At 36.5% G+C, this 24,900-nt stretch overlaps 1 protein-coding gene across 34 annotated transcripts in view; it reads right to left on the bottom strand.

Moving 5' to 3' along the window:
• NRXN1 (neurexin 1) overlaps positions 1 to 24,900 on the bottom strand; it is a 1,199,463-nt gene that overhangs the window by 1,158,980 nt on the left and 15,583 nt on the right. For 2 of the 34 annotated variants that reach the window (XM_081593719.1, XM_081593720.1), the window contains exon 2: positions 979 to 984. The exons of the other annotated variants lie outside the window; for them this stretch is intronic. In XM_081593719.1, the coding sequence (XP_081449845.1) occupies positions 979 to 984 (6 nt within the window). The remainder of the gene's footprint in view (positions 1 to 978; positions 985 to 24,900) is intronic. 34 annotated transcript variants of the gene reach the window in all.

Below are 24,900 nucleotides of genomic sequence, written 5' to 3'. Positions count from 1 at the left end.
GCCTGTACTCTTTAAGTACTAGGTAGGTTTCACTCACAAACGCCCACATGCTGCATTTAATGAACTACATTGAGGCTAAATATCAATTCCATTTCACCTTCTGTTCTTCAAGGAATAGACTCAATTTAAGTAAAACATACAGGCATACCTCATTTTACTTCTTTTTGCTTACAGCACTTTCCAGATATTGTATTTTTTTAATTGTAGGTTTGTGGCAATCCTACAATGAGCAAGTATATTAGTGCTATTTTTCCAACAGCTTTTTTCACTTTGTGTCTCTGTGTCATCTTTTGGTAATTCTCACAATACTTCAATCTTTTTCATTATTATTATATTTGTTATAGTGACTTGTGATCAGTGATCTTTGATGTTATAGCTGCAAAAACATTATGACTTGCTGAAGGCTCAGATGATGGTTAGAATTTTTTCACAATAGTTATGATATGCACATTGTTTTTTAGACATAATGCTATTACACACTTAAAACCTTACAGTAGATTGTAAACATGTCTTTTATGTACATTGGGAAACCAAAAAATCTGTGTGACTTGTTTTATTGTGATATTCACTTTATTGCAGTGGTCTAGAATCAAACCTGCAATATCCTAATGGAGAAAATACGGAGAAAAATCTATATTCAAGTTTCCAAATTATACTTGATCACTTAGCAAAAGCATTCAGGTTTGCACAGATCCCTACATTATCAGAGTTTATCAAGGTTCTCCTTTCCAGGGGAGAGGAACATAGCCAGAGAGGCAGAGGGGACATCATAAGCAAAAGACACTAAGCTTACACCCACTCTACAACAAATCTCATCATATTAAAAGAAATTATTTTTAAACTGTGGCTTTCATAAGGAGAATTACTAATTTAGATGCAGTACACTACTAGAGAATGCATTAGTTCTGTCGCATGCATCAATAAATATTAACAGAAAATTACCAAAGTTATAGTTAATATAAATTACACATGTAATACACACATCTCAGTTTTTTAAGAGCATACATCCAAAACAGGGTTTTAAATTATATACAAGAACAACAACTGCAAAATTAACTCTGTGAAAACTACAGCTAAGCACAGGATACAAAATAGCCTGAACCTTACTTGATAATCAAATATGAACAGTGATGTGGTTATATTGGGCTTTTTATTCTTTTCTTCAAAATTCATTCTCAATATGATTTTTAGTTTTAAATATTAAAATCCCTCAAGCTTGAAGAAAGGTGTTTGCATTCAGTTCAAGAGAAACACAGTAGTAATCTTGAATATAAATGATCATTTTAGAAAAGAAATACATCGATAGGAGTATTTACAATGAAGGCCTACACTATCAATCAATTATGTCATTTATTATCAATGTGGGGAACAGTTGCATTGCTCTAATGATGGACAAAAGGGCCAAAACAGGGAAATAAATTGTCAAGCTGTAAAGGATCTTATAGGTCATTGAGTCCCACATTCTAGTTTTTCATAAGGAAACTGAGACACAGAGAGGAGTAATTATTATCCCAGTATTACAACATGAATTAGGGGGAAGAGAAAAGATTAGAGCTCAGAGGGACCTATACCTCAGGACTACACTTGAGCATGGGGGAATCTTAGAAAGTATCACTGGATTTTAAACAAATATTGCATCCCTTCTAGTAGCTTATCTTTCAGTCCAGGATAAATGCAACTGCAGATACTCCTGGCTTTATGTGGAGTAGGCCAGCTCAGAGATGCATAGCAATAACTCCTGTGTGACTAAGAAAAGGTCTCAACTGCTTTAAAGCATGCTTTAATCTTGACACTGTCATCCTGGTCCACTCTCACAGTAGGAAGAGACCTTAGAGGTAATAACTTTTAGCTTTGTAAAAATTTCAGAGGATTTTAGTAGACAAGCATTTAAATAGGTTATGTTCTTCAATGACCATATGTTGGTGAATAAGGCTATTATAGAGGAGAGTCTTGGGTATGTGGAATATATAAGATTTTGATAATGAATAGTGAACAGATTCTACAAGAAGATATATTAGAAATACTGAGGTCCCACGACTAAAATGAAGACAAACAAAATAACCACCTCTCTGGAAAGATGATAAATGGGCAGTTTGTGGGAGGAAGGTAGAGGTAACTTCTTTAGTCCCTTTTTTGTGGTACAATGCTACAAATGTGTGTGTACCCTGCTTAAAGAATACAGACTTATAGGAAACTATCATCTTATATCATCTTTCAGGAAAAGCCTAGATAGAAATTGGTGAGCTGGGATGAGGTAAGAAAAGGTGGGTTGATTGTCCTTGCCAAACAAGCTGGATCATTTTGATTAAGCATGAGACTAGTTTATGCCAGCTTAAATCTGTGTATCTGTGTATATATGTATATATCTGTGTCTGAATTTACATACATATTTATTTTTCACATATTTGATTAGTGTCAAAGGTAGCAGTGATAATGGATAGGAATCCTGGAATAAAAACCAGAAAACCTTACTTCACATCCCAGTTATGCATTTTACCTGTCTTCTGCCCATCATCACATCAATTGCTTCAGGATTATAGGATTAGAAAAACAAAATCTCAGAAATGACCTAGGGCAACCTCCTCATCTCAAAGTTGGGGAAACTGTTCTTAAGATATTTAAAACCAGAGATTGTGGTAACTGGCTGAGTAAGGGCTTAATCAGCAAGCACTGTAATCTCCCTCTATATTACCTTCTACTACTCTGCAAACTAGGGGGGAGAAAAGAAAAAACAACTTTCCCTTGAAATTAGGATTTTACACATGACCAAGGTTTCATCAGTCTCACAAGTGGAGGAAGTAAGCATCATGAGTAGACCAGTGGAGAGGCGGAGTTTCTCTCTTGGTTATAATTATCCACCCTATAAGTTGTATTTAAGGAGGAAAATTAGTTGATGAAGACTTTCTTCTCTTTATTCTTTTATGAACCATAGAGATTAAAAGTTGCAATAAAACATTTGAAATATATGATGAAGTCTGTATATTGTGCACAGAAATATGTTATAAATCCTTTCAATACATCTGTCTTAAAAATTGTGTTTATTCAATTTTGTGACCATGTTTTTCCCCAAGGAAATCTGTTTTAAATATATAAAGAGCAAACATTTTAATTCAGACAGTTTTAATTTAGAACAACCTGAGCGATATTTCTCAGAACCAAAATGTAACAAAGATACTTTCTTAAATAAAATATGGATTGCTTACATACTTATATGTATTTATAGTTTGAAGTACCAAGAAGATTTCAGAATTTTCATAAGAGATGAAATCAAAAGGGAGGCTCAGAAGAAATGTACTCTACAGAAAAGCCAAGGCTAGTCTGGAAATAGAAGCAGGGTCATTGTCCATAGAGCCAGAAGACAACAGACCACAGGATGTTTACGTTTATATCAAGGGATTGTTCCAGTTTGTTGAAAGTTAGCATCTTACTTCATCCCTTCTTTATTTAATCCTGCTTATTAACTGTGACATAAACATTTTAAATGGGGGTATTCAGTCCAAAAACTTCAGTATGCTTATTAGACATAGACAATACTGACATGTATTAAATTGCTACTCATCAACACACAAACACTAAGGTCAGATATACTTTAGCTGTGTTTGAATGAATACTCTCATTCCAAAATTAAGACCTCGTGTGACAACTAGAGAGTTACTGCAAACAGGATGTTGAAATAGAAGAGCCATTTCTCATTAGCATCCAATGAAAATCTTCCACATTCAAATTTCCTTTCACATTAATGAACATGATAAAAGGATTTGCATTTGTTTACACACAAATCACATGTTTAATACTTCAAAGACAATGGACTGAATTCACCCCTTATCATATTTAATTCTAACCAGATTTTCAAAAAGGAGTTTTTGGTGGACACAACTTTTATAAACATTATCAAGCATATGAATGCATGAAGATATGTGTGTGGAATGTTTAGAATATGCCTGGCACACATTTAAATGCTCCATTAAAAAAACCGCTAATGAGTAGAAAATAAATCTGCAGCAAAGTGGTATTGATGACAGAAAAACATTTTTTTTAATGTTCTGCAGGTAAATTGGTGGCATTTTAAAGTATTTTACAAACTTCTGTACAATACATAAACCTACCAGATTAATATGAATCCCTTCAAAACAAGGATTTTATTTTACACAAAAATATAGCATCAATTCAATAAATATATAATTAAGAATTGAATGAATTAAATGCAGTTAGCCAAGTGTTAGAAACTACTGTTCTTGGAACATACTTAGTAGTCCAATAATGAATACAAAAATATGTTTGGACTAATAATGATAACAAGGTTTCCCAGAAAATTAAAACTAAAATTGACTAAGATACCTAGTATCTTATTGGAAAATATTCTGTAAAAACAAGGCTTACAATGACAGCTTAACTTTACAGAAAAGTGTGCTTTCAAATGTTTTAAAGAGTGACTGAGACATTCCTCTAACATGCTTACAGACCCCCATCACTGGTATTACTCCTCTGTGCAATTTGCTAGCATGTTACTTAAGAGTTGACAGAGGAAGACAAATACCATATTAGCTAAAAAATTCATTAATCTATGTTACTTTACATTTTTTTTGGTCCACAAAATCTCATTTATTCATTTTACTTATTCAGCAAATATTTACTGAGTTTGAGCTTCCCTCATAGCTCAGACAGTAAAGAATCTGCCTGCAATGTAGGAGACCCGGGTTCGATTCCTGTGTTGGGAAGATCCCCTGGAGAAGGAAATGGCAACCCACTCCAGTATTCTTGCCTGGAGAATCCCATGGACAGAGGAGCCTGGCCCTTGGAGTCGCAAGAGTCAGACACGGCTTAGTGACTAAACTACTACTACTATTATGTGCAACACACAGTAGATATTCAATAGTAGGCTTAACAGATACAACCCTCAATTTCTCTAAGCTGAGTTTACAATGAAAGGTTGTTGGGAGCAGGATGTTTGTATGGGACTGAAGTAGACTAGAGTAGCAGAGAAAGAAGCCATGTATATGGAGCAAATCCTACAAGACCAACACAGGGGCCCCACCCCTACCCCGCCCCACTGTTCCTCCTTCCAGTCATCCCTATAAACAGATCAGAAAGTTCAATTTTTACCACCCTTTTGGAAACATTCTGAAAAATATATCCAATTATATAACAAAACAAAGATAATCTGTTGCAAAATGAAATTCTGAAGTAAAAATGGATCGATATCTATAGCTATTTATAGTATCTAAGGTGACAATATATCAGAGAGAAATTGTAGAACATGTATGACATTTAAAGTAATAAAGGCACTGGGCTTAGGTATTAGGGATATATTTGTGATCAAATAGCCCTGGTCACTACTCTTGTGGGGTTTATAATCTGTAAATTAATACAGACATGTAGAAGGTTGACTCTAACGCAGAATGAACACTAGTGAGAGTCAGGTCAATCATTTTGGAATCAACTCTGATTCTTCTCTTTCCCTCCCACCCTACTATACAAGCCACCAGCAAATTCTGTTAGCTTTCCTTTCAAAAAATTGACTAACAAGAATCAGTTCTTCCACCTCCTTCACTACCACTCCCATCCAACATCACATCTGCCAACAGAATGGTTCCTATACTCCCTCTCCCGTATACCTACAATCTGTTCTCTCTAGCTTGGGTGAAACAGAAATAATACTGTTCTCTGTTTCAAATACATCAATGGTGTCTTGTTGAATTTAGAATAAAATTTGAAGTTAATGTCATGGTCTGTCAAATTCTATGTAATGTGGACTTCAGTTATCACATCAAACTATCTCTCCACCTCTTCTTTGCCCACTGTGTTCAATTTTTCTGGCCTCCATCCTCTTCCCTGAGCATTCAAGCATACTTCCACCTCAGATCTGAGCACTATACCTCAGAATTGCCTGTTTCTTGAAAAAAGTGAAGTGAAAGTGTTACTGCTCAGTCATGTCCAACTCTTTGTGAGGTTCCTCTGTCCGTGGAATTCTCCAGGCAGAGAACACTGGAGTGGGTAGCCACTCCCTTCTCCAGGGAACCTTCCCGACCCAGGGTTCAAACCTGAGTCTCCTGCACTGCAGGCATATTCTTTACCATCTAAGCCACCAGGGCATGTTTCTATGTTTGCTCAAATGTCACCTTCTCAGAAGGCCTAATGTGATCACCCTAATGATAATAATGTCCCTTATCCATTCTCTATGCCCCCATTCTGCTTTAATTTTCTTCATAGCACTTGCCATTTTGGGGCATCATACTACATATATAACACCCTATTGATTTATTTATCACCTGCTTTAACGCCTGAAAATACTCCAAACAGCAGGGTTTTGTCTTTACATGGCTCAGCATCTACAGTAGTACTCAAGATATAGCAAGAGCTAAGAAAATCTTTTTCAAAAGAATGAATTGTCATTCAATAACTATACTCTTTGAAGTTGCTAATATTATTACTACTAATAATACAAATAAGACAAAAAGAGTAAAGTGCAAAAGGATAATGCAACCCTTTTAGAAATAGATAAAAGGATCTAGGAAATGGGGCTCTGTGGTAAAGGACTCAGAGAAGGCAATGGCACCCCACTCCAGTACTCTTGCCTAGACAATCCCATGGATGGAGGAGCCTGGTAGGCTACAGTCCATGGGGTCGCTACGAGTTTGACACGACTGAGCAACTTCACTTTCCCTTTTCCCTTTCATGCACTGGAGAAGGAAATGGCAACCCACTCCAGTATTCTTGCCTGGAGAATCCTAGGGACGGCAGAGCCTGGTGAGCTGCTGTCCATGGGGTCGCACAGAGTCGGACACGACTGAAGCGACTTAGCAGCAGCAGCAGCAGCAGGTAAAGGACTAGATGCCTAGTTCAGGATTGAAACAATGAGGAAAGAAGTAAAAATAAAAGAGATTAGCTGTTTCTGTTTGTTAATTTCCCATTTATTTAATTTTAATACTACAAATAAATACCTTGGAAAAAAGTTGTACCTTGATTCTGCAAACTCAATGTGCTTTGCTAATTTCAAGTCAAAAAATAAAGACTAAAAGCAATGGTCATTATTTACAAAGAATGAGAAATGATCAAAAATATATAATGGTCACTGCTTAATTACTCCTCTCTTCTTCTGTTTCCACACATGCCCAGCTTCTGATACATGTTAGACCAAGTACAAATCATAATTTGAATGTAGGGTATAGCATTGGAACTTGCAAGGATGCAAGAGCTAACAGCCCAAAGAACATTGGAAAGTGTGATGAGAGCTAAAGAGGATTATAATGTCTTTCCTGATTTGGTGGATGAATAGGTTTTGTGTTTTGTTTTAAGCATATCTTCTGGGCTGAATAAATGCTTTGTGTACTAAATAGAGTAAAGCTCAAATCAAGTTTACTTGATATGCTCCAAGTCTCCATATGCTTCCAACCACATATGCACAATAGTAGATTCACTGAAAACAAAGAGGATAAGTCGTTTTTCCTAGAAAAGGCCATTGTGTTACTAGAACTTTAAAGAGCAAGAGTTCAAATGCAAGCCAGAGCAAAAAAAAATCAAACTTAGAACTTAATTTTGCTGGTGCCCTTCCAAAACAGCAATTCAATAAAAGAGTATCTGCAAGTCTTTTGTATGCAAACTTAATTTCATTATTGCACTATATGGTATTTCAAAAAAAAAAAAAAGAAAACAGATCAGCACATTTATTAAAATTGTAATGAATGGATCACTTAGACTTTGATCTCCTACACAAGTTTTATTGCACCTTCGTAAAGGGAGATCAATTAGGAGGACCTTTTTTTTTCTCTCTTTTCAAATAGTACTCTCAGACTGTACATTTGAAACTGATTTTGTCAAAATTTAGGCATGGCACACATTATTTGAAAAATGAAATCCTCCCCCAAACATGCTATTGTTTAATATGGGCAGCAGTCTTATTTCATTCTTGATCTGAAAAAAGTAAAATGCTACATTTAATGACATTTCCTAAGGCTTTTTGATATAATACACTAAAAAAATTCTTTTATGACACAGACAGAAGCACTTTAAATGTAGTGTTTCTAGGAAAGTACTCTTTAAATCAACTGACATGTCTTTCTAGAAAACAGAATCTTACTCCATATTGTGAGGGTTTTGATTTATTTGTTGTAGTACACCATTGCTTCTGGTTTCCAAAATACAAAGTACGAGGCTTCTATAATGAAGAATTTGTTAAAATGACTTTCCATAAGCAAAATACATTTATTTTCTAGTGTATACAAAGAACTTTGTTATAAATCTGAAAGCCTTTTCCATGTACCCAAGAAGAAAGTTACTCAATCAGACTACACAGGGAAAATAATTCTCTCTAAATGTAACCAAGTTTTTAAAGAAAACTTGAAAAAAGCTCAGTTATACATCCTGGTTTCTAGAGTTCAAGCAGGGAAGCCCTAGCTCAGGACCTGGTTACCATTCCCATGGATGGTGGAACTGATGTTAGGAAAACTGCTGCTCATATACCTACCATGAAGAAAGTCTTACATAGGCTAAAAAGGACAGCATAAATATACAGATTCTAGGTGAAAAAAACAAAGGAAACATGCAAAGCCCAAAAGAGACAGAGCAGTCACTAAACAAATGTTTGCTTTAAAAACTGGTTATTTCTGACTTTTGCTGCTCCTCATTCTCTACTCTCTCCCGTTTGACAATGTTTTGTATTTTCTTTAGGCATTTCACTGACCTAGTTAATATTTCATAACATAGAAAAGGTCTGTCTAGTCAAGGCTATGGTTTTTCCAGTAGTCATGTATGGATGTAAGAGCTGGACTATAAAGAAAGCTGAGCGCCGAAGAATTGATGCTTTTGAACTGTGGTGTTGGAGAAGACTCTTGAGAGTCCCTTGGACTGAAGGAGATCCAACCAGTCCATCCTAAAGGAGATCAGTCCTGGGTGTTCACTGGAAGGACTGATGCTGAAGCTCCAATACTTTGGCCACCTGATGCGAAGAGCTGAGTCATTTGAAAAGACCCCGATGCCTGGAAAGATAGAGGGCAGGAGAAGGGGACGACAGAGGATGAGATGGTTGGATGGCATCACTGACTCAATGGACATGAGTCTGGGTAAACTCCAGGAGTTGGTGATGGATAGGGAGGCTGGACGTGTTGCGATTCATGAGGTCGCAAAGAGTCAGACACGACTGAGCAACTGAACTGAACTGAACTGAACATAGAAAAATATACATATTTTACCACTTATGAAATTTTAGAATATTAACTTTCATGAAAGTAATTTTAAAGTACATGATAAATAAACATTTATTAAATTAATAAACATTTATTTAAAAAGATTTGGAAGTACAGTACTTTGGGTTTTTTTTCTTCATTTATAAATTTTTATGTAAATGTATTATTTTGAAAATGAGAGGAGTATTACTAACTGGGAGAACTGCTTCTTTACCCATTTAGAGAAACACCTTTCTTGTGCCAAGATAACTGGAAGTTTGCATCAAAATGAAAAGTGTGCTTGGTAAGCATAGAAAGAAATCAAAGGGGGAAAGTACTGAGGGATATTAATTTTAGGTAATGGTGAAACTTTATGAATAAATCTTGTCTCACAAGAGAGTACATACTGAACAGTCACTAGAAAATTCATCCTTGTCTATATCCAGCTGTGTGCAAAAATTAGCCAAGATTTTATTATGATATTTTCATTTATGCCACTCCTGGTTTCTTTTGATTATTTTGTTAACTGGATCTACAAACTATATCTTTCTCTGAATATCACTCTTGATAAGTCCTTCTCTTTCATTCCACATCCTCTCCATCTTAAGGACTCACTGCGACCCCATGGACTGTAGCCTGTCAGGCTCCTCTGTCCATGGGATTGTCCTGGCAAGAATACTGGAACGGGGTGCCATGTCCTTTTCCAAGGGATCTTCCCTACCCAGGGATCAAACCTGGGTCTCCTGCATTGCAGGCAATCTCTTTACCAACTAAGCCACCAGGGAAGCCCTGACAGTTAGGTTACCTTTAGTCTAGTTACTCAGTTCTATACCTCCCTTTATTTCCTGAGAACAAATCTACACTTTTCATTAGGATTCTACTCATTACGGAAGCTAACAGTCTTCAAAACATGTCTAAATCTATTGGCAGTCATGGATTTTTCTTGTAAGACCCTGACATGTCTTAGTTTCACTTGGGTCTACAGTTACTTATTTCCACTTTTGCTTTCCATCCAAGATCTATCATTGTAGTCAAAGTGGTCTCTCTAAAATGATAATCTTATATTACTATCTGTTATTATTACTCTACCACAAACTCAGAAGATAAGGTCCATGCCCCTTAAAAGACTTAGAAAGCTTGGTTTGCAGCTTGCATTTAGCCACTTTAACCATTTTTCCTTCAAGCATAAAAAATTCTAAAACCTTCAATGAGGCATGGTCTCATTTTTCATGCTCTATTCTCTTTCCCTTCCTGTTTCCTTAGTTAACTCTTATTCACATTCAAGTCTCAGCTAGCTGTCTTGTTCTCTAGGAAGCTTTCTCTGCCACCAAAATCTGAGGTGCATGTACTCTTATCACTAGCGTTCATTCTGCATTAGAGTTGACCTTGTATACATGTGTATTAACTTGTAGATTATAAACCCCACAAGAGTAGTGACCAGGCCTATCTGATCACAAATACATCCCTAATACCTAAGCCCAGTGCCTTTATTACTTTAAATGTCATACATGTTCTACAATTTCTCTCTGATATATTGTCACCTTAGATACCATAAATAGCTATAGATATTGATTCATTTTTACTTCAGAATTTCATTTTGCAACAGATTAAATCTTTGTTTTGTTATATAATTGAATATATTTTCAGATCATTTCCAAAAGGTTGGTAAAAATTAGAACTTTCTGATCTGTTTATGAAATGTATAGATACTAGTCAGATAAATTATTGCCCAACCAAAAATTGATGGCATTACTATTTGGGAGTTTTGAAACCTAAGAAGGGTCCAAAAATGTGTGTACTGCGCTAAAATTTTAGAATTACTTATAGAAGTTTTGGTGATATAAAAGGAAAACTAGAAATGTACTTTTTTATGAATCATTTATGAGATCAAACCCAATGTTAAATTAAGTTACTTGGAAATGTTTAAGGGTTTAAGAAAAGTCTGTATAATACGTACTTAACATTATACACTTAAGAAGGTACTTTTCCTTTGTTTTAATGTTATTTCCATTTTGAAATATTATGAAACTATCATCTTGATACATTTTTTTGAAAAGGAGAAATGAACAATATTTGTTAAATAAACATTTTCATGGGATGCATTTTTACATGAATAGCCATTCCTTAAAACAAGTAAATTTTGAATGAAATATCCTCAAATATACATTTAGCTAAAATGTGGACAAATTTATAGAATTATGGTTTACAGAGGATAGTAAAGAGTTCTGTATTTCCTTCTTTTAAATAACTGTCCTCTTAGTAGGTACATAATTTGAACATTTTATGATGAAAAATAAGCCAAAATATAATGAAAAAATCCAAAAGTGATATAGCCCAAAGAAAAGAAGAAACAGTAAAAAAGAAAAACTCCTCTCTTACAGGGTAGAAGGAAAAGACATATAACCAGAAACACACTAAAGACCAGATGACAACAATAATAGCAGAAACCAAGGAACCTTCGATATATTTTGAGGTCTGCCTACAGTCTTCCTATAAAGTCTCTGGAAACCATATTTAGAGGTTGCTTGTTAGTCATTACTAGTATTATATCATTCAGCCGGGAAATGAATCCACATATACATAAGAGATGAGGTCAAAAGAAAAAGAACAAAAGTCAAATTAACTAAGACAAACCTGACTTCAAATCAAAGAAATAGTCCCAAAATTTGACAGCACACCAAATGCTAGCATGTTCTCTTAGAAGAGGAGGCTGACTCTTGATGGTTTGTATCAGTGACTCCAGAGTCTACACAAGGTCTTTTAAAGCTATCAGTGGTGGCAGTGAGGACACAGGGGTGTGGTGTACAGACAAATGAACCCTGTGTTCAAATCCTCTCCTTACTACATAGATTCTCTGGACCTTAGTTTTCCTATAAGTAAGATGACATGACCCGTCCGTCCTGGGTGGCGCCACATGTCATGGCTTAGTTTCACTGAGTTGCACAAGACTGTAGTCCATGTGATTAGATTGGCTATGGTGGTCATGGTGGAGATTTCTGACAGAATGTGATCCACTGGAGAAGGGAATGGCAAACCACTTCAGTATTCTTGCCTTGAGAACCCCATGAACAGTATGAAAAGGAGAAAGATAGGACACTGAAAGATGAGCTCCCAAGGCCAGTAGGTGCCCAGTAAGCTACTGGAGATCAGTGGAGAAATAATTCCAGAAAGAATGAAGAGATGGAGCCAAAGCAAAAACAACACCCAGTTGTGGATGTGACCAGTGATGGACGCAAGGTCCAATGCTGTAAAGAGCAATATTGCATAGGAACCTGGAATGTTAGCAATTCATAGGAACCATGAATCAAGTCAAATTGGAAATGGTCAGCAGGAGATGGCAAGAGTGAACGTCGACATTCTAGGAATCAGCAAACTAAAATGGACTGGAATGGGTGAATTTAACTCAGATGACCATTCTATCTACTACTGTGGGCAGGTATCCCTTAGAAGAAATGGAGTAGCCATCATAGTCAACAAAAGAGTCTGAAATGCAGTACTTGGATGCAATCTCAAAAGTGACACAATGATCTCTGTTCATTTCCAAAGCAAACCATCCAATATCATGGTAATCTAAGTCTATGCCCTGACCAGTAACGCTGAAAAAGCTAAAGTTGAATGGTTCTACGAAGACCTACAAGACTTTTTGAACTAACACCCAAAAAAGATGTCCTTTTCATTATAGGGGACTGGAATGCAAAAGTAGGAAGTCAAGAAACACCTGGCGTAACAGGCAAATTTGGTCTTGGAGTACATAATGAAGCAGGGCAAAGGCTAATAGAATTTTGCCAAGAGAATGCACTGGTCGTAGCAAACACCCTCTTCCAACAACACAAGAGAAGACTCTACATATAGACATCAACAGATGACCAACACTGAAATCAGATTAAGTATATTCTTTGCAGCCAGAGATGGTGAAGCTCTTTACAGTCAGCAAAAACAAGACCGGGAGCTGACTATGGCTAAGATCATGAACTCTTTATTGCCAAATTCAGACTTAAATTGAAGAAAGTGGGGAAAATCACTAGACCATTCAGGTATGACCTAAATCAAATCCCTTATGATTATACAGTGGGAGTGAGAAATAGATTTAAGAGACTAGATCTGATAGACAGAGTGCCTGATGAACTATGGACGGAGGTTCATGACATTGTACAGGGGACAGGGATCAAGATCATCCCCAAGGAAAAGAAATGCACAAAGGCAAAATGGCTGTCTGAGGGAGGCCTTACAAATAGCTGTGAAAAGAAGAGAAGTGAAAAGCAAAGGAGAAAAGAACGAATATGAGCATCTGAATGCAGAGTTCCAAAGAATAGCGAGGAGAGATAAGAAAGCCTTCCTCAGCGACAAATGCAAAGAAATAGAGGAAAACAATAGAATGGGAAAGACTAGAGATTTCTTCAAGAAAATTAGAGATACCAAGAGAACATTTCATGCAAAGATGGGCTCAATAAAGGACAGAAATGGTATGGACCTAACAGAAGCAGAAGATATTAGGAAGAGGTGGCAAGAATACAGAGAATTGTACAAAAACCATCTTCACGACTTAGATAATCATGATGGTGTGATCACTCACCTAGAGCAAGACATCCTGGAATGTGAAGTCATCCTAGGCCTTAGCAAGCATCACTATGAACAAAGCTCGTGGAGGTGATAGAATTCTAATTGAGCTATTTCAAATCCTAAAAGATGATGCTGTGAAAGTGCTGCACTCAATATGCCAGCAAATTTGAAAAACTCAGCAGCGGCCACAGGACTGGAAAAGGTCAGCTTTCATTTGAATCCAAAAGTACGGCAATGCCAAAGAATGCTCAAACTACTGCACAATTGCACTCATCTCACACGCTAGTAAAGTAATGCTCAAAATTCTCCAAGCCAGGCTTCAGCAATACGTGAACTATGAACTTCTAGATGTTCAAGCCGGATTTAGGAAAGGCAGAGGAACCAGAAATCAAATTTCCAACATCCACTGGATCATCAAAAAAGCAAGAGAGTTCCAGAAAAACATCTACTTTTGCTTTACTGACTATGCCAAAGCCTTTGACTGTGTGGATCACAATAAACTGTGGAAAATTCTGAAAGAGATGGGAATACCAGACCACCTGACCTGTCTCTTGAGAAACCTGTATGCAGGTCAGGAAGCAACAGTTAGAACAGGACATGGAACAACAGACTGGTTCCAAATAGGAAAAAGAGTACATCAAGGCTATATATGGTCACCCTGCTTATTTAACTTATATGCACAGTACATCATGAGAAACGCTGGGCTGGAGGAAGCCCAGGCTGGAATCAAGATTGCTGGGAGAAATATCAATAACCTCAGATATGCCGATGACATCACCCTGATGGCAGAAAGTGAAGAAGAACTAAAGAGCCTCTTGATGAAACTGAAGGAAGAGAGTGAAAAAGTTGGCTTAAAGCTCAACATTTAGAAAACTATGATCATGGCATCCGGTCCCATCACTTCATGGCAAATAGATGGGGAAACAGTGGCTGACTATTTTGGGGGGCCTCAAAATCACTGCAGATGGTCATTGCAGCCATGAAATTAAAAGATGCTTACTCCTTGGAAGGAAAGTTATGACCAACCTAGTCAGCATATTAAAAAGCAGAGATGTTACCTTGTCAACAAAGGTCCGTATGGTCAAGGCTATGGTTTTTCCAGTAATCATGTATGGATGTGAGTGTTGGACTATAAAGAAAGCTGAGCGCTGAAGAATTGATGCTTTTGAACTGTGGTGTTGGAGAAGACTGTTGAGAGTCCCTTGGACTGCAAGGAGATCCATTGAGTCCTTTCTAAACGAGATTAGCCCTTGGTGTTCATTGGAAGGATTGACGTTGAAGCTGAAATTCCAATACTTTGGCCACCTGATGCGAAGAGCTGAGTCATTTGAAAAGACCCTGATGTCTGGAAAGATTGAGGTCAGGATGAGAAGGGGACAACAGAGGATGAGACGGTTGGATGGCATCACTGACTCAATTTACATGAGTTTGGGTGAACTCAGGGAGCTGGTGATGGACAGGGAGGCCTGGCGTGCTGTGGTTCATGGGTCGCAAAGAGTCGGACATGACTGAGCGACTGAACTGAACTGAAGATGACGGTTAAACACATCTGGTTTGTGGTGGTAAGAATTAAATGAAATAACATAAAATTGATGAGAGGTATACAGTAGAAATTGGTAAATAATTCTTTCTCCTTTTGCACATTACTACTCAGGGCATTTTGAAAGCATACTATTAAAATTACTTCGGTGTTTTCCCGGTGAATCAGTAGTAAACAATTTGCCTGCAATGCAAAAGCCAAAGGGATACTAGTTCGATCCCTGGATTGGGAAGGTCTCCTGGAGGAGGACATGGCAACCCACTTCAGTTTTCCTTCCTGGAGAAGTCCATAGAGGAGCCTGGTGGGCTACAGTCCTGGGTTTGTAAAGAGTAGGACACAATTGCCGAGACTTGACACACAATTTTACTTCACATAATATATAATTTTAATTATGTATAAAAGAGTCTCAGTAAATACTAAAAGCCATCAACATAATGAGAATTTCCCAACTTAAAATATTTTCTACTAGCAAATGGTCATAGCCACAAAATGTTTATTAGTTTTTTTTTAAAAGCCTGTGCAAAGATATTTATATCTTCAAGACATTGCCTTTAATTTAGTGACAAGATTAGAATTATTTGCTGGGGTAAATCATATTATTGTTTTTACATCAATGTGTGTATGTTTTGTTTTGTTCTTTTTTTAAAACAATAAAAATCATGCATATTCAGTTAAAATCAAGGTGTAATAAGGCATAGCTAATTTGTGGAAGTGCAAAAGACGCAACCCATAAATTATTTTACTGAATACCAACTCAAAAAATCATGAGTTGGTAAATAATCTGGATAGTCTGAATAAATTCTTGTCACTTCGTTCCAACCTTGCCCTGAGTAATTTCAAGGATCTGACCCATAAAAGCAAGATCCTAGTTAGAAATTTTGACCAATGGCAAGATCTAAGCCTCCCCTTTCCAGCTTTTAGCATTTTCTATATAAATTCAGTTCTGCAAGCAACTGAATTTAATATATGGTTGGTTCACATCAGCTAAATTTTTGAGGAAGAGTTAAAAGAGCCATTTTGGGCTAGATATGAAAAACTTTATGCAACAAATGCATATTTGGAAACTGCAAAATGAGCATGCAAATCAATTTATACGCATGGGTGCATGAATATAGATGAGCTATTTTCAATGTATAGCCATCCTGGTGTAGCATAAGATAGCTGTACAAAAGAATGGGAAGGAGGTGAAATGCTCAGCTTAGTCACCCATTGACAATTTTCAAATGAAAACTGCATTGTCAGTTTCCATTATGCCTACACAAATTTGGACAAATTAAGGAGTCAACTAAGTAATTATTGATAACATACATGTGTATGAAGTAAAGCAGGAAAATCTTGCCAGTCATTTGGAACTTCTCAGATGTTGCTAGGATTTCCATTAGGCAGAGGAGATATTACAAAAATGGTAAAACATCTGACTGTGAAACCAGTTTGAGACACAGCACAGGCCTATTCAGCCATCTCTCTAATTTGGTATTGGAGATGGGTAAGAATAGCTGGAGATGTTGTAAACGGAACATTTAACAGAAATCACTCTACTGAACAGAAATATTACAGCTGCTTCCAGTCCCTGTACTTTACTAAGATCCTTTTGTTAATTACCAGGAAAACTGTCATTCAACCTGGCAAATGGGTCTAAGTCAAAAAAAAAAAAAAAAGAGTCCTTGGAGTTACACAGGAGTTAAATTCTATAATTCTCTCTTTCATGATAGTCTTTCAGAATATATCCTATAAGGTTAGTGCTATATTCATTTCTGATAATATGAATACTCTGTTTTTACTTCTATATCAGAATGTTCAACCTAGAATGATAATATAAATCCTTGGAAAATCATTTATGGGTCTGATCTTCTCAAATAGACTATTAGTTTGACATTTCAAAATCAGACTGAAAATCCCATAAAATGGAGAGTCAGCAACTTCCTTTATTAATCTGGTCTTATACTTGCAAATATATCCTGCAAATAATTTAAACAGATTTTTCTTTATTCCCTCCATGAAAACAGTGTAATACCTAATCTTTACAAGCTATTTACCTTTTGTTACATAAATAAGTATACATATGATACTATTTTTTTGCATATATGTGTATATGCATGTGTATATATAATTCATGCTTGCTAAACAATATATTTTAACATTTTCATTTCCACTTAAACAGATATATCTCATTCAAGTTATGTTGTTAGGTGCTACATAAGGGTCTAACATGGTTTATTTAGCCAATTACTTGTTAATTAATACTTGAGTTGATTCCATTTACTTGATTTCAGCACTACAAACAACAGATAACGTGTATCAGTGATAATATATTTGTGAGATATGTTCAGGTATTTCTGTTAAAAAAAAAAAAAGTTCCAAAATGGGAACTGTTGCGTTAAAGAGTATATCCATTCAAATTTAGCATAACTCCTGCTAAACCGCCTCTACAAACAGAGTGATGTACATTCCAATCAGAAATGTTCAAGAGCATAAGAGTGCCTATATTGCCATATCTTTGCCAATACTGTGTATGATGGTGCCCTTTAATCTTCTCAATTAGCTAGGCAAGAAATAATACTTCAGTTTAATTTATATTGCTTTACTTATTACTGAGATCAAGCTTCTCCTATTTATTGGGCATTTGTATTTCTCTTTTAAATAATTGCTTGTTTTCTTTGACCCACTATCCTTAATATTCCCTTTTTAATAGCTTGAACTTATTAATAATTAAATTTACTAACTTTGTTTAGCTCCTACTATGAGCCAGTTAGCAAGCTCTTACATATATATGCATATGTATATGTATATAGATAGATAATAGAACACATAGAAGTATAAATGTCCCTAGACTTAGAATCACATGAAGAAATAGGTGGGATGTTAAATAACTATAACAAAATGTGTTGAATGTCATGTTAACTATACCATCAAGAGTCTACGCAAATCCAGCATTGGTTCTGTAGGAGGACTATAGGAGGATGTCAGGGAGGACTTCACAGAGATTTGTGAATGATGGGTGAAATTTCACTCAGTAGAGACTGGACAGAAGATTTCTGGTCCAGCAAAAATAGCAATAGAAAGGGCCCTGAGACATATAAATGTAATCATTAGTCATAATACAAATACTGACTGGCTTAGATCACAAGGTTTCAATTAAGATAAAATGGTAAGAAATGAGACTGGGAAGATCAGGAGACAGATTTAGAAAAATACTCACCTTCCACAATTAAGAATGTGTGATTTATCCTTAAGCCAAAGGAGAAATATTATTTTTAAAGGACCACTGCAGCAGTAAAGAACTGCTTCAGGTGGGGGAATATGGAGAATAGCCTGGGATTTGAAACAGGGGTAAAGAGATTATAAAACAATCCTTTTGGGTGAATACAAGAGCCTGAAATAGCATATTAATAGAGTCAACCAAACTTGGTCACTGAAGGTACATGACTAGTGTCTTCATTTCCTGACTTAGTAGCCCTAGATATTCATCTCTGTGACAGCATTTAATGCATTATATTGAAATCATTTATGGGCTTCCCAGGTGGAGCTAGTGGTAAAGAATCTTCCTGTCAATGCAGGAGATGTAAGAGGTGTGGGTTCGATCCCTGGGTGGTGAAGATCCCCTGGAGAAGGGCACGGCAACCCACTCCTGTATTGTTGCCTGGAGAATCCCATGGACAGAGGAGCCTGGTGGGCTACAGTCCCCAGGGTCACAGAGAGTCGGACCTGAGTGAAGTGACCTAGCACGCACACACAAAATCATTTATGCCAGCCTGCTCCACTAGAATATGACTTCTTCCCCTTTCAATTCTTAGAACAGTGGTGACCAAACACAGTGTCTCACAGGAAGAAAGAAAAAAAAATCAGGTTTCCTGATTTTCCAAACAGTTTCCTGTTTGGAAGCTACCAAACAAAGAAAAAACAAACTTGTATTTGTTATCAAATGTTTTTTATACATATTCTCTATAACTTTCTAATGACATACTACAAACTATTTCCTTTTAATATGAACAGATCCAGTGATTAGAATAATTTGAAATTATGGTGACTTGAGAGTGACTTAATTGATCCATTAAGTGTAATTTTTAAAAAGGATCCATGCTTCTCACTCTTCATAGGCATACTGCATTTTTCAAAAAGGCTTATTTTTACCACAGCTGAGGATATCATTAATAAGATCACTAAAGGTACACATGTACACTCTATTATAGATCTCCATATACTATGATTAATAGTGAGATTTATTCACATTTTTGATCCCCCCTTTTTTTTAATACTGTATTTAGGTCTCAACACTTTCAATTGTGCTGCCAAACTTCAAAAGTACTGAGAACACAAAGGTGAACACCTCTGAGATGTTACGAGCTAACATCTTGTCTTACGTAGGATAGCTTCTCAGTAAGTGGTTTAGGAATTATGAACGAATTCATGAATGGACAAAAACATAGAAGTCAGAGATAAGCTAGATTTCTGGTTCGTGTAACTGTTTATACTAAGAAACCGAGGACATTACAGAGTACCCATAAATAAATGTTCTTAAATGTTGTGAATGGTTGTTGTTTTGGTTTTGTTTTCTTTTCAACTCAAAGACTATTTTTTCAGCCCTCTCATCTCATTCTTCTCCAGGAAGAATTTACACTAGTGCTAAAACCCCTTTTATCCAAAGCTGTATTTCCCAGAGGAAGAGAAATAACAGAATAAAAGGTTTGACATGGGAGTGACACCGCTTGCATGTGCTGCAGTGAGTCAGCCAGGCAGAAACATCACACCTGGTGGAGGTGGAGGTGAATTCCTTCCCGGGAGGGTGCGATGGAGACGGCAGCATGAACAACAGAGGTACAAGGTGAGCTGAGATACAGGCAGCAGCTGTAACGTTGAAGGAAACATGGAACTGGGGCAATCCACTGGGTAAAGAGGACAACATGGGTAGTGGCTCAAGGCAGACACAAGCAGGTGGGCAAAAAGCCCATCTAGAGTGGATTCCAGGGACAGCAAGTTAAGGCAACTGGGGAAGTAATTCATATTCTGTAGCCGTCAGTGCTATGTTTTACTCAAATGCATCTGCGAATTGTAACTTGAGACTCTCTTAAAATGGGTTTTCTGGCTTTTTTCTTTTTTGGCAGGAGGTAGTTTGGGGACATTCTTTTTTAGGGGTGGGTGTTGTTTGGAGCTAATTCTATGTCATACTTGGAAGATTTGAATGCTAAAAGTTTTCCCAAAAGTATAATTATTTACATAACGATGAGCTAAAAATGTATTCTGAAGGTTATTTAGTCCAGGCCTCTGACCAGAAAAAGGGAAGTCAAACAGTTTAAGAGGGCAGATGTCTGTCTAAGCTATTGTTAAGAATCTCCAGGAAGAGAGATTTGCCCACCACTTCTGCTGGCCTGTTCTCACATTTACACTAGAATTACAAGCAAATATGGTTTTCTCTTTCCTTGGGCCTCAATCAACACACTCTTGTTCATATCCATTTCCACTGGTTAGCCTTCTGTGGACCAGACTTCCATTGCCCATTTTTCTTAGTATAATTATTTTCTTAGTAATAATTATTATTTCTGTTGGTCATCTCATATTTTTCTGGCCTACTTTTCTGGCTTAAAAATACAATGCTATCAAGACTCTTCCCTTTACACCATTCTGGATTGCTTGATCTACCGAAAGGAGTGACAGAGGCTTTTTTTAAAACCACCAGGTAACAACAACCTACTAAGGAATTTTATGAAGCCCCTGCCTATGCCATTTCCAAGGTATAATATGAAATTAGCTAGTCAGACAGAAAGGAGAGGAAGGGCAGGGAGTCAATGAAAGTGCAACGATGCTGATGCTATGATGAACAGACCAAGAGGATGCGATACATTTTGGGAACTAACCTTTGGGAGAGCATAAGCGAATTGGAATGATAGTGGGTAAAATAAATATAGCAGGAAGACTTCCCTGTAGCTCAAATGGTAAAGAATCTGCCTGCTATGTAAGAGACCAGAGTTCGATCCCTGGGTTGGGAAGTTCCCCTAGAGAAGGGAATGGCAATCCACTCCAGTATTCTAGCCTGGAGAATTCCATGGACAGAGAAGCTTAGCGGGCTACAGTCTGTGGGGTTGCAAAGAGTCAGACATGACTGCGTGACTAACACACATAACATAACAGGCAGCTGTTAGGAGAAGGAGACAGAATGTCAGTCCAGTTTCATAGAAGGGGGACCGAAATGTTTTAGCTCAGTGAAGACAGTACTCCTTCTCTTAGGTAGAAAAAGATAACTCAAGGAAATACTAAATACCTGAATTTTATTTGCACTGAGGACATAAGAATAAATTAATTTATGTCATCAGAGAAAGGATTTTCATTAAATTTAAATAAGAAATTCTGCCCAGAAAGTTATTAAATACTTAACATGGAATACTAAGAGAACAGGAGTAAATAAATATGAAATTGCATTAGTTTATTCAGGCATCTTTTAAACGCAGGGCAGATTCTTACACATGAAGGAGTATGTAAAGGATACACAGTTATTATTTTAATATTAAAACAGAAGGAATTACAAGTCCAAGGCAAGGCCTCAGGAATCATGTATGCAGCCTTCATTAAAATGCCAGCTTTGCAAATTCCTAGTGGGCCTCAGTTTTCACATCTTTACAATGGAGAAAATAGCACCTACCTTACAGATTTGTGAGGAAGAGTAAATGAATTAATGTGTGTAAAGAAATTAGGGCCTGACACAGAGTACGAGTTATGTGCGATTTTGCTCTTGTTTTTGTTGTTCTTACTGGTATTAGTAGGAAAGAGCCCAAGGACACTTTGCCAAAGACAAAAAATGATTATAATTTCTGTGACTGAATTGTAGGCAAGAATATGGTTATATTTGTCTTTTTCTTCCTCCTATGTTTGCCTTCAGCTCAATTCCAGGGCTAAAAGTCAAGAAATGCATGTTCTTGTCCCTTTCTCCACTAACCAGATGTGTAATATTTTGTAATATTTTAAGTTACTAGTTCACAATGTTCTGATTGTTTCAAATTCTATTAGTTCTCCGCTGTCACTCAAACTTTTCTCCAGCACTCCTTTTCCCCTAATCATCTTTTTCTTTCCCTATCTTCTGTTCCTCTTTCTCAGCCTTCTATCTCATTTTTATTATTACATATCCCAAGCATCACAGCTTCCCTGAGGCCTCACTGTCCTTCCATCCTCCATCCCTATGGGTGCAAGACCCTCCAAAATTAATATCTGGCCCCAGTGCAAATCAACATTACCTCTGTTTTAGGATGAAACACAACATTTTCTGTGTCATACAAACAGGGACTTTGTCCAAGATGAATAACACCCTGAGTCTAGGGGAGGAAGATGTGCCCACCATTTTTCTTTATTTCCAGCGACCTCTGGGAAAATGGACAGCTCTCAGCTAACAATCAGAGAGGGGGAAGTGCCATCTCTGATGAAGAATTATTCTAATTCATGAAGCTTTACCTTTGCCTATACTTTGAGGAAGGAAATCAACAAAGAGAGCTGAAGAAGGATAAACAATGTATAAAACCTAAGGTGGGGGAAAAAAAGCTTTAAATGTTATTCAAAGTAAAAAATATAAATTGTGGTAGAAGATGATTCATTATATTCTATTTATTATATTATTTTTATCCCACCATTTTAATCTGAATAAAAGTATAAGGGGCTTTCCCGATGGATCAGATGATAAAGAATCTGCCTGCAATGCGGGAGACCCAGGTTCAATTCCTGGGTCGAGAAGATCCCCTGGAGAAGGAAATGGCAACCCACTTCAGTATTCTTGCTTACAGAATTCCATGGACAGAGCAGTCTGGCAACTTATAGTCCATGGGGTCGCACAGAGTATAAGAGGCCAAAGGAAAAGAGATTAATAATCCATATATCAAAAATTTACACATATAATGACAAAAACTAAACAATGAGGCATGTTCTGAACCTTATAAATGACTCATTTGAATATTAAAAGCAAAATTTTGTATAGATTGATACCTACTCTGGTAAAGGGTTTTGGTGCTATTATCAACTTTTTAAAACCTGGCTGGCTGTTTCAAAATATTCCTGTGGTGGTCTTAGCTTACAGGAAAATCACTAGGAGTTTAGTAAATAAGTTTAACTCCCTGGTTTTCTTAAGTGTGAAAGTTTTAAAAAGTCATTATCAATATTAGTTTAACTTTTTTCGTATGTTTGAATATAACTGTGGCTCATTCTGATATATATTTAAATAATTATTATTTTATAATAACAAAGGTTCATTAAGTTAGTTACTCTTGGTAACTGTCAGAGCAGTCTTAGAACAAGACTTAATATATTTTGTCTTTAATACAACCCCCAGGAACAATTGGGGTGTTAATTAATAATATGAAAATGCTACTTTGCAAAAACCTCAAAAACCTCTAACATTATGCCTGATCAGAGAAAGTTAGCTGTCATAATTTAAGGATAAATTTTTCAAGTTTCTAAGGTCTTCTATAGAAAAATATACATATATTTTTCTATGTAGGAAAATATATTATATAGACTATGTTAAATCATAAAAACATTATATTTTATTGATATGTTTAACCAGTATATATTTTTTAGGGTTTTAATATGATTTTCAAGACTTCAAATAAAATCCTTCTCTGTTTATATTATGTAATTTTCTTTTACATGTCATATTTTTGTGTATACATATCTGTTTATGTACATGAACATTTATGTATCAAAAACAAATGTTTCATGATTTTAAAATATCTCAATACTTTATTTCACAGAAAGTTGCTTCAATTTTTAAAACAGGGGTTCATAAATGTATCCTCCTATACATGTAATTGGGCTTCCCTGGTGGCTCAGAGGGTAAAGCATCTGCCTGCAATGCAGGAGACCTGGGTTCCATCCCTGGGTCAGGAAGATCCCCTGGAGAAGGAAATGCAACCCACTCCAGTACTCTTGCCTGGAAAATCCCATGGACAGAGAAGCCTGGTAGACTACAGTCCGTGGATCGCAAAGAGTCGGACACGAATGAGCAACTTCACTTTCTTTCTTTTCTTTCTTTCATACATGTAATTGTGAAATTGGGTCATGGAATACAATATATAACTTCCTATTTTTATAATGTCTTGATCTGGAAAAATTAAACATTTAGTACCTTAAGCATCACATACAGTCATTTCAAATAAATAATTACATTGTTTGCAGGGGGAAAAAAAAAATCAATGTTGCACTTGAGATGAAAAGCTTAAGTTGGAAGGTAGTATCTTCCATACAGCAGCTATAGTTATATGCTGCCATGCCAGCTTTTCCCTAAGGAGAGTCCAGGCACGCTTAATTATAAAGAGACATCATTACTTAGAAGAAAAACATGAGTCTTTAATTTCCTTGCCTCTGCTGGACTGGAGTGGTTCTTTCTGCTGAATCTAGCAATGTCTGAGTAACACCCAAGTTTAGCCGGCTCTACATACAAGACAAGGTATTGTAAGGTAACAAACAACAGTAACTGTGATCAATACTGCTTCTATTATGGATTGCCATCCACACAGAATTCATTATGTCTGTAATTAAACAAATGGAGACCCTCCGGATCTTAGGATGCTAGTGAGGCAACTGTTCTTCTTGGCAGTGCCTATTCTAACTTCTGAACCACCAGATCCCTCCTGGGAACCAACCTGAGAAAGTGCTATTTGAAGC

This window comes from Giraffa tippelskirchi, chromosome 4 (genome assembly GCF_054371585.1).
Source record: "Giraffa tippelskirchi isolate mGirTip1 chromosome 4, T2T-mGirTip1v1.2.pri, whole genome shotgun sequence".
Classification (NCBI taxonomy): Eukaryota; Metazoa; Chordata; class Mammalia; order Artiodactyla; family Giraffidae; genus Giraffa; species Giraffa tippelskirchi.
The sequence above is the reverse complement of the archived record's forward strand: the minus strand, read 5'-3'. Positions and strand labels throughout refer to the sequence as shown.